This window comes from Lissotriton vulgaris, chromosome 5 (assembly GCF_964263255.1).
Source record: "Lissotriton vulgaris chromosome 5, aLisVul1.2, whole genome shotgun sequence".
NCBI lineage: Eukaryota > Metazoa > Chordata > Amphibia > Caudata > Salamandridae > Lissotriton > Lissotriton vulgaris.
In genome coordinates this window covers 1,277,827,778-1,277,844,978 of record NC_141693.1, presented here as the reverse complement: position 1 = coordinate 1,277,844,978, position 17,201 = coordinate 1,277,827,778, and the positions used below count along the sequence as shown (strand labels likewise).

General features: G+C 47.0%; 1 protein-coding gene across 1 annotated transcript in view; it reads right to left on the bottom strand.

The window, feature by feature from the left end:
- LGR6 (leucine rich repeat containing G protein-coupled receptor 6) overlaps positions 1 to 8,944 on the bottom strand; it is a 483,208-nt gene extending 474,264 nt beyond the window's left edge. Inside the window, exon 1 of the mRNA XM_086923128.1 lies at positions 8,044 to 8,944. Coding sequence (XP_086779254.1) covers positions 8,044 to 8,291 — 248 coding nt within the window. The 5' untranslated portion in view covers positions 8,292 to 8,944. The remainder of the gene's footprint in view (positions 1 to 8,043) is intronic.
- Between the last annotated feature and the right edge of the window lie 8,257 nt (positions 8,945 to 17,201).

The following is a 17,201-nucleotide window of genomic DNA, read 5'->3' as shown; positions in this document are numbered from 1 at the left end:
TGCCCAGGGTTCAGCCCTAAGGCGAACAACTCGACCCGCAGTCTTTTCAGGTCTGGCACAATGGGGTATGCAGGAGACACCACACCTTGCTTTTATAAAGGGTGGGAAGAGACCACAATGATGTCCCATAAGGGCCACTGGCTTCACCATGATAATAGTGGGCTGGACCCCTGCAGGCCGCCATGACACATGAACCAACTTTCCTATTACCAAGGCCTGTACACGATGCATGCTGGCGATTGTAAGCATGCACGCTCCGTTTTAGATGAAGAGGCTACATTCCTGTAAAGGAGCCTCACCTTGTATTCACTGCCCTACACCTGGTCTAAAAATGTACCCATGCCTTTCAAATGCACAACCTTCCGGCTTCAGGATCTCCCACTCCACGTCTAGGCGCACACCCCTTTCTAAACTTTACTTTCCTTAGTAGAAGTTTCATGTCATTTCAGCTGCAACTGAGAAACGGTCTCTAATACCACACAAATTATTTTGTTGGCATCTAATTGTGGTGGTTTTATTTTGTGTTTTTTCATCAATTCATATAATTTCCTGTATTATATCCGGTAGTCTTAAATAGTTACATTCAGCAAAAAGCCAAAAAACCAACGTGTCAGTGAATGGTTCAAGTAGACCACAGTTGCTGACTGGTCAGGTGGAAGTTCCACTCGGAAACGCTCTTTTCTTGTCAACCCATGTGAAAGTGAATTTTCTATCCCAGGGTATGGTAAACCAAGGGCATATCATCATCGCCTTCCCACGCTTTCCCAGTGGTAAGCAAGTGTTCAGAAAACAACGTCAATGGAGAAAGCCACGTCTCATTCCTTGTCTTAACTTTATAAAGCATTGTAAGCAGGTACTTTTAAACAATATGTCTGACCCAATACTACATAACCCAGACTGCCTTAGGGTGTTGACTCAAAGCCAAGGACTGTCTTTAAATAGTTTATCCGGTGATATAGAGACATATGGTAAATTTGCTCCCAGACATTTCTCATCGGGAACACCACACAAACAGACCTTGTTTTGTACAGTATGGCAGTGCAGAGGTAATTAAAACTCTTTGAGAAACAAAGTGGACAACTTTTAAAAATGTGATGTTTGTCAAGATGTAAAACAACACTGTTTCCCATGCACACTCTATTGACAGTATGCAGGAACCGAGACGGGCGCCTCGGGGCTGGATGGCACAATATCACAACGTGACACCTCCAGCAGTGTCTAACGCAGGCAGCTAACACGCTAGTCCAAAATCTGACAACCACATGTCAAAGAATCGGAAAGAGAAGCAAACATGCTGCTGGCGCTGGCTAGAAAGAACACGCATTGACAACACCAAAAGATCTGGCTTTTTTGGGGGGTGAAAAGATGTGCAGTGTTTTTTTTTATTATGTATTTTATTTTCTAAACTTGTGAAGTGCAATAGCATACTAAGGGGTGTGCCATTTTGCAGCAAATCACATATATCAAAACAAATAACGTCTTGAGATCATGTACACCAAAGTAGGGAAAGAACTAAGGAAAGAAAAAGAAATCACAATTAATATAAAGTTGCTTTCCATTATCCATGGACAATGAGGAGTTTATGGTTCTATATATGCTAATGTTCACAGCATGGCTGCCATATCTATACTAGCAATGCAGTTACACTGACCGCAGCATAATGTTTATATAGATACATCAGAGGTGGTGACTATATCAGCAGAAGTACTCCCTATACCTATGGGGCGCCATTCTTATTAGTAACAGTGAATAATTCATATATATTATCCATAGAACGGAGGGTGATCCGCGACTGCATACAAATGTTATTGCTCACAGTGGGACATTCATATGAATCCTCACAAGCAATTCTTAACAGTCCCAGCACTGACTTACTTCTAAGAGCAGGTAATCTCACTGATCATGTTACAACAATTTATTGATCATGACACTGCTGGCATTGCACTCCCTATCTGTCGTTTGTATCAGTTGCTTCACGGCTTCCAATGGGATCATGGGATTTATGTGTATGCTGACGGAACTGCCTTCTCATTGGCTTGTGTGCAACATTTGCTGTGCAAAAGTCCTAAGGTCACGAAGCAGCGATTTATTGACATCGAAATTTAGGAGGTAACTTTTTGCAGGGTGGTGAGGTGGGGCACCCATTGCTTAACCCTCAAGTGAAAGGTTGTACAGTACCCCACCATACCACCCTTCCTCTTCTAGACCCTCCCATATTCCCTCCATGCCAATTCTCACCCTGTGTTCCTTTCCTGTTTAGCGCAACTCGTGCTAGTTGCCCTTGGCAGGCTGCCACCCAAGCACTCCTTACCAACACAAACCCTTTTGTTACACTTCCGTTGCCTAATCAAGACACAAGTTGCAAGAAAATAGACATAGGATTTGAAAAACGAATCCCTGTCACTTTCACTGTGTACCATGAAGTCATCCATGACGCTTCACACCGATGCTGGTGACCGAAGCCAGGAAAGAGTGCATGGTAGAGAAACATGAGCCAAAAATAATGCTGCAGTCACGTAGTATTCTTGAAGGCACAGTTTGAAGAGAGTGGTGAGGTTGTGTTTCAGGGAAGGGAACGGAGGCTTGAGGGCCCTTCAGTGATAATGGGTCAGCTAACATAGGACCAGGTATTAGTGCAGAGGGGGACGTTGACTGTTCTTTCTCAAAGTCAATGATTTGTACGTTATTATGAGAGGGGTTACACTCATATATGCTAACACTGTGGTCATTATTTCGGAGTTCAACTCTCCAAGGGACAATGAACACTGAACACATTCTAGCTGCTATAAGCCTATGGTGGGAGCCTCCAATATCAAGGCCTCTGCAGTTTAAGCCAAATAACTCAGATGGCACCCAATCAGTTTGGTAAGAACCCCACCACACACATTAAACACTACCCACACCGTCACACACATCAAACACCAGCACTCTCTGACAAATCTATGATGAAGACACACTTCCTGTAGCTGTAAAATAATCAAAAATAAACACACAACTGATGATGTGGCATCACAAAACCAAGTTTTGAAGGTACTTGGGCTATATAAGTACTTGAAGGGCATCCCAATGCATACTGCACCTATTACAAATGACTCGTAACATAACACAACATAACATATATTAGCAGAGATTTTCTGTGTGATTCTGGATTAGTGGTATGAGGTGGCATGGACTGAACTTAGAGGAACTCGGAGAACATTATGTGTATGAACCAACCTACTCAAGCTCCGTCAGGAGGAAACCGAGACATAAGTCGGAAAGTTATAGAAGAGCTAGGGTAATCTTACGTATGTTATGGACATTATCCAGAGGTAGAAAGGAATACCAGAGGAAGCTAAGAAGGAGGCTATTGAAATATATCAGAGGACTTAGAACTTGGGTGCTGCGCAGGAGCATGAAAATATTATTGAGCATAATGCAGTGTTTATATCGATCGTAGCCTTGTCTATTGTTAGTATAACAAAGGGGTGATACCTATGACGACACTGAATTTTTATAGATAAAAATATCTATCAGTCTATCTCAGTGGTTGAAGTGCATTTACAAAAAGTATGGGAGCTGTGATGTTGAGCGCAATGGGGTGGGGTGAGTGAGCGTGGGGGCATGGTCCAAGTTGTGGCTAAAAAACCAATATATATTCAGTAACTTTTTTTTAAGTCTTTCACCTTCAGGTTACTACATATATAATAACGCACAGCATACAATGCAAGTTATGTTAATCAGTGGGAAGTAAAGTATCATACATTATCAACATCTAATAAGTAATGCACTGCACCAGAGAGCCACTGAATTGTTTCCTGGTTGGTGCAATTGGAGAATAGGACCTTGTTTATGTTTACTGCTATGAGGTCCCAGTCTGTGACAGAAAGCACTGTGGACATCCAAGTCATTATTCAAAACTTGCATAACTCATAATAAAAGATATGCTGCTACGGAATGCGCAAAAAGGTTCAAGATGAAAAATCTGTTTTCCAACTATAGATTTTAGTAATACACAGACTGGACATAGTGCAAAGTTGTTTTAATAACTGTCTTTTAAAAACACACACTTTACAGTTTAACTGGCAGCTCCCTTACAACACCTCTCCAAAAATTAAACATGTGTCATCATGAAGCTTCAAGTGATTCCATCAATTAAAGCCAATACCGGCATACAGGCACCCTTTACATTTACGGATTAACCAGTGGCGCACATTTACATTTCTTTCAGGCAAGCAAGTACCCTGGCAAGATGGCTTGCTTATCTGTCTGACAGCACAGGAGACTCCCTGCCTTATACCTCAGCTGAAGCATTTAAACTATCATAATTAACCGTCCTGGGACGGTCGTCTTTTAATACAAAGTAGGGGAACTGTTTTTCTTAAATTAAAAGAGTATTGGCTCGCCCTGCCCCTCAGACAACTCTTCCCCCCCCCCCCCCTCCAACTCCCCCCCACACACACACACACACTTCGACCACTGATCCGTCTGTCTTTTTGTGCAAAGTATACCATGCATATTGATCATAGAATGGAAAGCATTTCGATCCCGGAAGGAAATTTGCAATTATCCTAGCATCGCTTTCCTATCGATCACAGCATGGAATTCGTACTGCTCATATCAGTGACTAAATACCAACAGCACAGGGCTCTTTGTGATCCTTACAAAGCATTGTTAACGATCGGAGGGCAGAATTCATCCTGATCATAGCAGAGTAATAATATTGATCACACCCTGGCATGAACTTCCGTTATCCCATGGCGTGGGCTTCCATTGTCCCATGGGGTGGGCTTCCATTGTCCCATGGCGGGGGCTTCCATTGTCCCATGGCGGGGACTGCCATTGTCCCATGGGGTAGACTTCCAGTGTCCCATTGGGTAGACTTTCATTGTTCCATGGGGTAGACTTCCATTGTCCCATGGGGTGGGCTTCCATTGTCCCATGGGGTGGGCTTCCATTGTCCCATGGCGTGGGCTTCCATTGTCCCATGGCGTGGGCTTCCATTGTCCCATGGCGTGGGCTTCCATTGTCCCATGGCGGGGGCTTCCATTGTGCCATGGCGTGGACTGCCATTGTCCCATGGCGTGGACTGCCATTGTCCCATGGCGTGGACTTCCATTGTCCCATGGGGCAGACTTCCATTGTCCCATGGGGCAGACTTTCATTGTCCCATGAGGTAGACTTCCATTGTCCCATGGGGTGGGCTTCCATTGTCCCATGGCGTGGGCTTCCATTGTCCCATGGCATGGACTTCCATTGTCCCATGGCATGGACTTCCATTGTCCCATGGCATGGACTACCATTGTCCCATGGCATTGACTTCCATTGTCCCATGGCATGGACTTCCATTGTCCCATGGCATGGACTTCCATTGTCCCATGGCATGGACTTCCATTGTCCCATGGCATGGACTTCCATTGTCCCATGGCGGGTCTTCCATTGTCCCATGGCATGGACTTCCATTGTCCCATGGCATGGACTTCCATTGTCCCATGGCATTCTTACTGGCCACTGCATGGAATCATTTTTTAACACAGAAAAGCATTTCTATTCATCATGTTGTGGAATGAGTGATCAAAGCACCCCTCTAGGTGATCATAGCATGAAAATAATATTGATCATAGCACAAAGTTCCTATTAATCACAGAATACAATGTGAATTGGTCACAGCATGGCAACCATATAGATATTAGCATGACACCATATTGATCTCTGCCTGAAATTCTAATTAATCATAACACATCATCTATATCAATCATAGGAGTCACTTAAAGACTGTTGCATAGGATAATGATTGATGACAGTATGACATATATACCTATAATAGCACGGGTCATAAATAATAATAGCTGACAGTCATGTGGATTATGGCAAGGAACCATATTGAACATAGCATTGTTATTGATCACAGCGCAACCTCTGTATAGAGCTAAAGATTAAATATCAAACTGATTCAAGGAAGGTATTGCTATTGATGAAGGCATAGAATTGTTATTGATCACAGCATGTAATTATGTTTAATCACATCACAGAGCTTTTAGCTATTAATACTCAATCGGTCATATATATGTAGGAGTTGTGTCACTCTCGTGCCATGCAACTGGGCGCAAGAGTGACGCCACTCCTAACTTTGATTTATCAAGCTACGCAAGGCCACCTTGCATGGCCTTAGGTGGATAGATAAATCCAGAGTACCGTAACAGTGCAAATAGCACTGCTGTGTTACTCTGCCCCAGGGAGGTGTTCCCTGATTGGTGTGTGGGTGCTTTCACCCACCACCTGTGGATTTTGATGCATGCACAAATTTGCCGTCAGTGGTAAACCTGGGAATGCATCAAAATGCAATGCCTCCCCAGGTGAGGCATAACGAAGAGAAATATTTAAATTGTTCCTCGTTACTTCCTATTTCTATGTGTGCTGCATCCTGCAGCACAGGTATAAAGAGGGAAATGCCTCGTGATTGTTTTGTGTAGGAAAGTGCCCCTTTCTGCACGAAAACAATCCTGCTTACAACGCAGGCACCCTTGCACCAGGGTGCCAGGTGTTTGCATTGGTGCTAGGCAGCAGTTTGTGCGCTAGCGTCGGCGGAGAACAGAATTGCGCTGTTTTTATGGTCTAGAGCACAATATTTCGAAAGTGCCCTAGATCGTTGCATGAATTTTTATATTATCATATCACACAGTTATTATAGATCATAGCATGGAATACCTTGGCTTTAGTGTCAATTCTGTTGATCACAGCATGCGATTATTACTCGTGATGGAATTCATATGGAGCGCAGTGCTCTGTTCTGATTGACTGCTCTGTGGGTTATCACTGGCTATAGCTGCTGTGTATCTTGTTGGTCAGAGAAGAGCCCTCTCATTGAGCACAGATAGCATGGTACACTCATGTCAGTGACGTCATTATGAATGTAGAACATTGTTATGCGGCATAGCATGGACCTATTCTAGTTCATAGTAGGGATATTTAATGGATCATAGCAATGGCACGCCTACTAATCACAGTATGGTATTGTTATTGATCATGGAAAGATATTATTATTAATATGTCTTGGATTTGTGTTCACCTTACTTAGCATGCCATTTTTTGTTGCGATGGCAAGAAACTCTTCTTGGCCACAATAGAACATTTCCTATTAGTCATAGCATGGAATCCCCAGTGGCGACGACACAATTCCAATTGATTAAATGTTCCATATTGTTTAGCACAACACTGTGTGAAGCACAATATTGTTATTGGTCATGGCACCGATTTGTTAATGATCACATCACACTATTCGTGTCAACTGAATTCTTAGTCAGTGCAACATAGAATACGGATATCAGCGCTTCATTCCGTTGACCAAAATGTGGCAATATTTCTGATCATAGAATACAACCCTATTGGATCATAGCTTGACATTCTAAGTGATCATAGAATAAAACCCTATAAATCATAGCTTGACATTCTAAGTGATTATAGAATAAAACCCTATAAATCATAGCTTGACATTCTAAGTGATCATAGAATAAAACCCTATAAATCATAGCTTGGCATTCTTATTATTCACAGCGTGGTTTTTTCATGAGAGTGTGGTACTGTCGTAGTTCCTAGCATTAGTTTTTCTTTTATCATAGCATCAAATGTCATGAGTTGTAGGTTCGATCTATTTGTAATAACAGGATCAATGCTGAGCCGATCTCCTTATTGGAGTTTTAGTGACTACAGTGTAAAATTATTGCTAATCACTGCTTTTAATTTTCATTGACCAGAAGGAAGAATTGTTTATTCATAGTTTGCAATTTTTATTAACAACTGGGTGGAATTTTAATTGCATGAAATTGTTGTTGACCACAGAATTGTTAATCGGGCATAGCATAGCATTCTTTCCGATGATGACATGGGCGCCCATGGGTCCATTGCTATCAGTAGTGGCTGCACGGGCTGAGCACACTACAGCACTCCTGCTGTTTATGCAGCTGCAATCCTATTGATCATATCCTGGCCTTCTTATTGATTAGGGTGTGTCATGTTATCAATCACAGTCTGGCAACCTTATGAAGGAAGGTGGGCTCTACTTACAGGTATGCTGTGAAGGGGCTCAGCCCGTCAGGTACCGCCGAGAGCCCTTGCTCCGAACAGTCCGTCCACATGCGCATTCCGTCCTCTTCGCAGCGGCATCCCGGGGGGCACGCGGGGGCCGTGGTGCCAGCGTCCTGCTCCATAGAGGGGCTCCTGATAGCGCCAACGGCAGCAAGCAGGGCCCAGAGCAGGGCGGTGCAGTCCATGCTGAGAGGTGTGTACCCGCTGGCCGAAGATGCAGAGTTCATCAACAGGACTCTGGGCGAGATAGGGGGGGGAGGGGGGGGGGCTCTAGATGCCCATGCCAATAGATTCAGAGCTGGTGTCCAGCAATGGGGTCACCCAGACACCTTTCTGTACTGTAAACAGGGGCACCTGTCCACGGTGGCACCTCCAGGCCAGGTTGCTGCTGAGACACCTCTCAGTGCCTGGGCCAGTGATGCCAGTCCTGCCTGTCTTGCAGTGCAGAGTACCAGTGCTGCCTTCAGGTAGCACCGACGTACGCTGCCTTCCACTTAGATATGAATAATCAGTGCACAGGTGCAGTGTGCCATGTATATGCGCAGTTGCGGGCCACAGAGGTGGTCTCAGGTGCAGCGCATCCGCTGATGCTTCGGCGGGGTGCACGCAGTCTCCCCTCAGGTGCGGTGCACTCAGTCTCCCCTCAGGTGTGGTGTAGCCAAGATGAACACAGGTGCGATGCACGAGGACTGCTCTCAGGCTGCGAGCCCGGTGTGTCTCGCGAGCGCTCCCCCCTGCTGTGCACAGGTGCGATGCATCTGTCTGCGCGGTCCCCGGACGGTCTTGCACGCGGGGCGCCGCAGGTCCCTCGGCCCCTGCTGTAGTGAAGCTGTAGCTCGCGCACTGAGCAGCTCTCGGAGGATCAGACTTCTTGGGTTTCACAGGCAGGGCTGGGCAGGGCTGGGAAGGGCTGGGCTGGGCTGGGGTGGTGAATTTACCGGGGAGGAGTCGGAAACTTTTTCCCCCCTCTGACTCTTCTGAAGAGCTGGCAGGAATTCCATTCAGAGAAAAGGAGCGAAAACACCCCAGAGGGAGTAGAGCTCAGAATAGGAGGGAGCAAAACACTGTGTGGAATGGAGGGGAGGGGATAGCGGGGGGCACAGCGTGGGTCAGGAGGGAGCACAGCGTGGGTCAGGAGGAAGGACCATGGAGGCCAGGTGGAAGCATTGCCTAGAGTATGAGTGCAGAGCGCGTGGCAGAAGGGAGCACGAGGCGGGTGGGAGCACAGCGTGAGGCAGGAGAGAGCACAGCGCGAGACAGGAAAGAGCACAAAGCACAGCGCGAGACAGGAGAGAGCACAGCACGATACAGTAGAGAGCACAGCACGAGGCAGGAGAGAGCACAGCACGAGGCACGAGAGAGCACAGCACGAGGCACGAGAGAGCACAGCGCGAGGCAGAAGGGAGAGCAGCACGAGGCAGAAGGGAGCACAGCACGAGGCAGAAGGGAGCACAGCACGAGGCAGGAGCACAGCACGAGGCAGAAGGGAGCACAGCACGCGGCAGGAGAGAGACCAGCGCGAGGCAGAAGCGAGCACAGTCCGCAGCAGAAGAGAGCATAGCGCGAGGCAGGAGAGAGCATAGAGCGGGCATGAGGGCGTCTAGAAGAGAGCACAGCGCGAGGCAGGAGGGAGCACAGCGCGAGACATGAGTGAGCACGGCGCCAGACAGGAGGGAGCACAGCGCGAGGCGCAGGAGGGAGCATAGAGCGGACATGAGGGCGTCAAGTAGAGAGTAGGAAGGTGCACATCCCGAGGCTGGAAGGAGCACTGCCCGAGAGAGATGGAAGGAGAGTCTCGAACAGGAAGGAGGGCTGTAGCCTGAGCAGGAGAATTGGTTTAAACAGCAGACAGACGGACCACTGCCTGGACTGCAGCACGTGCCAAGGCAAGAGTGAACACTGCTCAGGATGGGCTGAGGAGAAAGCATAGATCAGGACGGACTAGAGCAGTCCCAGACTGCAGGGAGACCCGAGGAGGACTCCACTCTGAGGGAGAGGAGTCCAGCACAGGAGGGAGCACAGCAGAGGCAAACAGCCTTGAACAGAACCGACCTCATACAGGAGGGAGCGAGTCTCCAGAGGGAAGGAGCGCACCCACTGCAGGCTGCAGCGCACAGCCCTCGCCCGGAGGAGGCACATGGCCGGGGAAGGAGGAACAGCCATGGGCAGCCCCGCGGAGAGCACAACCGGGGGCAGGAGAGAGCACAACCACAGTAGAGGGTAACCGGAATGCGACTGATAGGGAAGACAGTCGGGGAGCGCCGTGAGCACAAAGCCAGGGGCAGGATGGATCACAGAGCCTGGTACACGAGGCAGCACAGCCCGCGGAGAAGGGCTCGCAGCTTCGGATAGGGTGGGTGGCGCTCTGTCTGTCTGGGTGCGCAGCCCGAGATAAGGGACAACGTTAGTGGTGCTAACAGGGGCATCTATATGAAGAGCACAGATCGGGGCAGCGAGAGCACGCGGGGGCAAAGGGAGGGGCGCACTCTGGGAAAGGAGGGAAGACACATGGGGCGCCATTGTTGAAACATGGTTGCCCTTGAGGCGCAGTGAAAGTTGTAAATGGGGTGCTTTGCTCCTTCAGACGCCGGGGGTGCTTGCGCCTGCACCTGCTGCACTATTGGTAGGTGCGCCCATGTGAGACGCGCCTCCAGCAGAAAAGTATCTTGGTAAAGAAAAGAGCGCAGCCGGTGCCAGGACGAAGCTAAGGGCTGGTGAGAACACAGCGCTCCAGGAGGGAGCGTAGGACTGGAAGGAGCACAGCGCTCCAGGAGGGAGCGTAGGACTGGAAGGAGCACAGCGCTCTAGTGAAGAGCTCACAAGGGAGCAAACCCAGGAGAGGTCTGGGGGCAGAGACGCAGCCTGAACTGAGAGGATGAGCAGTGCGCGACAGGAGGGAGCACAGCGCATGGCACTATTCGAGGAGCACGGCAGGCCCGGCTAGCGAAAGGGCGCACATAACACGAGAAGCTTGGGGGCTGTGGTTTAAATTAGCAGATACTGTCTGGTACTGAGCGCTTGCACTTCTTTGATATGAAGGGGAGAGTACCTGCACTTCTCAGCACTGCTGCAATACATTTATTAGGAGAGGACCGGCACTTCTCAGGTGCAAACGGGTACTCTAAATAGTGAGTACCTGCACACCTCTAGTTCCATTTAAAGTTAGCACATTAGGGGCTAATAGGCTTGCAGAAGCATATCCTGGAGAGGTCAAAATCGAACATAGCATGGCCAGGGAGAGTCGGGGGTGGGGGGGGGGGGGGGGGCATAGTTCGAAGCCATGACCAGGCCAGGAGTATCACTGAAACCAGTGCTCAAACTAACAAAAATACAATAAATCAGGCATTTGCAATTTAATAGGTCTCACATTTGCGAGACTTAGTGGTATGGGAATATTAAACATAAAAATGTTTGCTGTGCTGAAAGCATGTGCTCTGGGCACTCACTGTAATTCCCATTGTTTACTGGTAAACTCTGAGTTTCTGTATATACACACAGATATGGATTAATACACTGTTTAAAGAAACATTTAGCAAATAGCAGGCAGGATGCCAATGTGACAACGGCCTTCCAACAATCACTGTTTTTTAGCCAGCAGGACTTTGCATTTTTGGATTTGTAGTTGTATTTTTAATACCAGCAGAACATGGCCTTAAAAATCCAATATGATTTATTTTTTTGCCAATAGGCAAAGCAGCTGTTGGAGTTCCTTCCCTATCCCCCCATTATTTACAGCTGCACGTTATCCCCCCCCCCCAAAAAAAATAATAAACTACTAATTAGTACAGTCTGTAATTTCCATAGTTAACTTCAAGCAATGTCACCATGGTTAAGTGTCTCTTTATAGTGACGCTACGGAAGTGTGCAGAAAAGTGAAAAGGCGAGATCGTTGTGGGGGTGGAATCAAGAGTTCTGAAGTTTTCTGGATTCTGCATTCTAAGTCTCTACCCGAATAGAAAGAAAACAAGGAAGGATAAGCACTTTTTAATACATTTCTAAAATATGCGTATTTGAACTTTAATTTTATTTGAAGTGGTAGTTTGAACTTGCATATCTGAAGTGCCTCACTTGTGTTGTTTGAATGCGTGCCTCTAGGTTGGTTGGTCTCCAGTACTTGATGGGGTGGCATGCAGTTTTTAGGTCTCGCCTGTCAATGTGCATGCGCATTAAGCTTGCGAGACTATAGGGGCTTAACCACATGCGCGCTACTCTTCTTCTGCTGCTATGCTGACTTTTTAAAAAACCCATTGTTCATGACGAGCTGGGCTCGTCATCAGTGTTTGAGGAGGCTACACCATGACGAGCCCAGCTCGTCATCAGCCTCGAAGGGGTTAAACAGAGTTTAACGAAACTGGTGATTTGATGCTGTGCCCGTGCGCTTTTAGGTCAATGCGCAAGCGCATTGAGCTAAAATGCGCGTGCACATCATCAAATCGCCAGCCATCTGTTCCCCAGGTTGGCGCCTCCGCTCCTGCTCTCTCCTGGCTGCTCCTCCCCTAATTATTCACGGCCGGCCGGCCGTACTTTCACTTTTACGGCCGGAAGGCCGTGTCTCGTTTTTTTTTTTTGCTTGGTTTTTTCGCTCTCCGCCTACCCTTCTCCCTCGCTCGTTTCTCATGCCTCAGTCCTTCCCTCCCTCTATTTGCCTACCTCCCCCTCCATTCACAGTCCTTCCCTTCCACATATTTCCGTCTCAGCTCTTTGCAGCATTTGTTGTCTCTGTTTCTCTCACATATCAGCTCTCGCCCTCCTCCACTGTCTGTGCCCCCATTCCTAAACACTTATCTGCCTTTCCGGGTTCTGTGCCCCGCCCCACCACAGAGACCGCTGCCCCACACCCAAAGACGCTGCCCCACCCCCTTTGCGCGCTTCTCTCCTCCTCCCGTTCTTGATGGACATTGTTGTCGTTTGTGAGCTTCTCTCTCACCGCCTCACCAAACATAAATGCACACAAGCTCTCTTGACACAAACAAACATCCATACAGACACACAAGCACCCTTGCTTACAGACCAAGAAACACACATGCGTACAAATTCACAAGCTTCCTTGCACACGGACCAATAAACATACATGCGCACAGACATACAAGCACCCTTGCACACGGACTAAAAAACATACATGCGCACATACACACAAGCTCCTTTGCACACGGACCAACAAACATACCTGCGCACAGACACAACGGACACACAAGCACCCTTGCACATGGACTAACATACATACATTCACACAGACAAACAAGCACCCTTGCACACGGACCAAGAAACATACATGTGCACAGACACACAAGCTCCCTTTCACACCGACTAACAACCATACATGCGCACAGACACAACACACACGGGCACCCTTGCACATGAACTCACAAACATACAGGCACACATGGCAGGGCATCCATTTGCTATTTGGTGCCACATTTAAAATTACTTTTGTGCCCACATAGGTGTCCACTTCCTACAGAAAAGGTGTTGAATTCCTTGGTTATTCATCTCCCATTTGTTGTGTCAGTAACTTCCTTTTCTGATTCTAGGCATGAAATCATCAACTTGCAAAACTCTTTTAATGAGAGTTATAAATAATGTGACAAGGGCCCATTACCCTAACTAAGAGCACGCCATGAGTCTATATAATTTCACACCGAGATGCCAAGCGAGAATGGTTCCATTCACTTTATGTACTGCACAGTAATCTGGCTCATTTAAGAAATGAACAGGCCACATGTGCTTCCTTCGGCTTTGTTTAAAAACCTCGCTATACCCATTTCGATCCTTAAAAAGCATTAAAACGTTCCCTTCATGGCAGGCCTGGCTCTAGAACACAGCACCGGTGCCCATCCCCACTCTCCGGTACCAGCGTTTTATTTCTGCCATTACTTACTCCTTCCGCTGCCTCCCCTCTCGCCGCCCGTTATTTCGTCCTGTGACTCTGGGTTGGGTTCTTTTCCTCAGTATCAGTGACCCTGAGCACGCGCGTGTTTGTCATAAAGATGGCGATCTCCTGAACTTCACACCTACTTGTTCCGCGCCTCTCTGGGGCTCAAACCTCTCTGATAACAATGGTGCTAACACCAAGCATTTTAAGACAGCTAGCATTCCACACCCAACCCTTGCGTTTACAAAGAAGCACAGTGAGCCGTAGAAGAGGAAATAATTCAGTGCAACTCTTACTGCTCCTTTGAAACAATGCATTGTCATTAAGTGAGATTAATCCAACGCCCTTTCCTCCGAGTCTATCCCAACCGCCCTAGACAACTTGCTTCATGCGTTTTTATTGCTATCCCGCCGTTTACCCTCACTTTAGTATTTATTTACATGTTCATATAAGCCGCATTGCTACAGTACTTTGCAAAAAATTCACTTCTGTTCTTGGATTTTCGTCACAATAAAATACACTGAACATATTCTTCACAAAAGTTATTTACAAAAGTTTAAGCTATGGCCATTATAAATTAAATAAATTATTTAAGTATTAATTATTTAAAAAAATTCAAAGCCATTGTTATTTGTAATATCAATACATCTAAGTCACGTAAATACAAAACATGTTGCATCACAAATGCTATAGGTGTCACATTTGCAAAAATTATAACTATTGGCATTGTAAATGACAAAGCTATTAATTTAGCTATTTTCAAAAACAACACATAAATAAAAAAAAAGTCATTTACAAGACCAATAGCTCCAACTTTTCTAATGCGAGACCTATTGCATTTCCAATGCTTGTTACATGTACTTCCCGCACCGGCAATGCATATGTACTGGCCACCGGGTGCTCATCACCATCTAAGTGCAGCAGTGGGTTGCAGGGAGATTGCTGAGTGGCCCTTATTAGTTTGGTGGGGGCAAAAGCATTGTGTTCCCCTGCTGTTTTGGGCAGGGCAGGATGGGAGCCTTCATCGGGTGATTTCATGAAGGGCATGGGTGTCACATCTGCTAGGCCGAAGTAGTCCCCATTTGGAAAGGGTGCTTGCACCCAAGCTGTGGTGGCAATGCCATGAAGAAATTATGAAAGAGGCGTGGACTCCCGAAGCTTGCTTAAAGCTGAAGTGTGGTGTCTGTGAAGTGGTGCTGCGTTAATAAAGTAAAACAGGAAATTGGTTTGAAGAGCAATATGAAAGGAAGAATGAAGCATCTGCGCCATACTGACAACAGCAGAAAAAAGCCACTGAATTAAAGTAAATACATTAAATATAATGGGTAAATAGCAACACAACAGAATTCAATGCCCATCGACCACGTTTACTATGGTCAAAGAGAATCCACAGACGTCCTTATTCTAAAAGTGCTGCAGGACCATACAAATGGTATATATGTGCTGAGCAAATGTATATAACATAACAACGGAAAAGACCAATACAGGCACACAACTTGAAAACTTACCACAGGTACAAATCATTACAGACCAAAACCGAAAGAGACGAAAGAGCAACACAGGCAGACATAACTGGAGATTGCAAAAAGAACACACTAGAAAGCCTGCAATACTATCTTCACAAGGGGAACTGCAACAATGGTGAAGACTGCTTTCCTCTTGCCCCAGAAGGCACCATTTTATACTGTCTCTCTCATGCCAACTTCTCTATCTTCTTTAGGGGTGTGCCGTAAGCTCTGCCCTGCCAGTGGTATTCGCTGAGTTTTTGCCACTCTGCACTCTGCTTGGAGTGTGGAGTTTGGCAAAAAAACTCAGTTAACCACCGGTGGAGTGGAGTTTGGTTTACCGGCGTGAGGCACTGCTAAAATTTAAAGTGGCCTAGGATTGGATCATTGATGGCAACTCAGCTCAGCCTATTGCTTCATAGAGAATACCAAAGTGTTGATTAGTTGTGCAGTTCAAATGCATTTTTGTTGGAGCTATCCTCCTAGAGCGGGCGGGATCAATCAATCAAAAGCGCGCTACTCACCCGTGAGGGTCTCAAGGCGTTGGTCACTCACTGGCTGCGTTAGTTTGAGTGAGTGATGAAGCAGGCCATGACAGGCTGGCAGTCTGCTTTGGCAGTTCAAGCTGTGAGATAGGAGAAGAGGTCTGAGTGGTAGATGGGCTGAGAGGTACCCCGGGTGATGAGTGTCAGTGAGCACATTCATGCTCGGGTCAGGCATGACAGTCATCTGGGCCGCGGGAGATTGGATGGTGGTTTCTAATATTTTTTCCCCTTGTCATTGGCAGAGGAGCTGATGCTAGAGGGGCACCATCAAAATCAAGAGCAGCCATGACATCGTCCCCTCTCTTCGTCTCTTTAAAGGTAAAAAAAGCGGAACCTTCTCTTCCCACCGATGGCGGAGGACAGTGAGCGTGTGGTCAGTCAGCAGAACCTGGAGCTGGATGACTAATACACATGCAGAACCGATGGGGACAATTTAGACGAAATGGGCCGTGGCAAGAGGTAGGTGACGTGCTGTGGCTCTAGTGGTGGGTGCGCAGGGCTGGTTCCTGCTGCAGCTGTGGGACACAGCGGGGCGTGTGCTTTGCTCACACTGTTATTGTCCCCCTCGTCTGGTAGCCTGGGCTCATGCCAAAGGGGTGTTGCAGTCCACCATGTCAAAGAGGAGCACTGGCTGCACCGGGAGAATCCTTGGACAGGCACCCTGGGAGTGCAGCCAGGGAGGCGGTAATGCAGTGCGGGATGAGCTAGACCACCAGTAAGTCCATGCGCAAAGTGTTTGCTAGAGTTTCTCACCCTCTGACTGCATTCCAACAGCACAGGGGGCATTGTTTCAGCTCTGTTGTGTATAGTGTGACTTCATGCCAGCAGCACATGAGCAACTGCCTCGATGGTAATGTCTAGGAAATCAATCTCACTAGAATTCGATTGCATCATGAACTTGAGGTCCTGGTTTCTTGGTTAAGCCATTCGTGGAACACACCTAACTCCCCAAAACATCAAGTTCACAATGCAATCGAATTCTAGTGAGATTGATTTCCTAGACGTTACCATTCGCAATGAGGATAATAAACTGTACACCACACTATATCGCAAAGCAACATAATGTAACTCTCTTCTCAGATACAACAGTTACCATCTGCGTGGTCTGAGGGACAACCTACCCGTCGGGCAGTTTCTGCGGGTTTGTAGAAACTGTTCTAAGAAGGCAGATTACATGGCCGAATCCGAGGATCTAAGCAACCGACTACTAGAGAA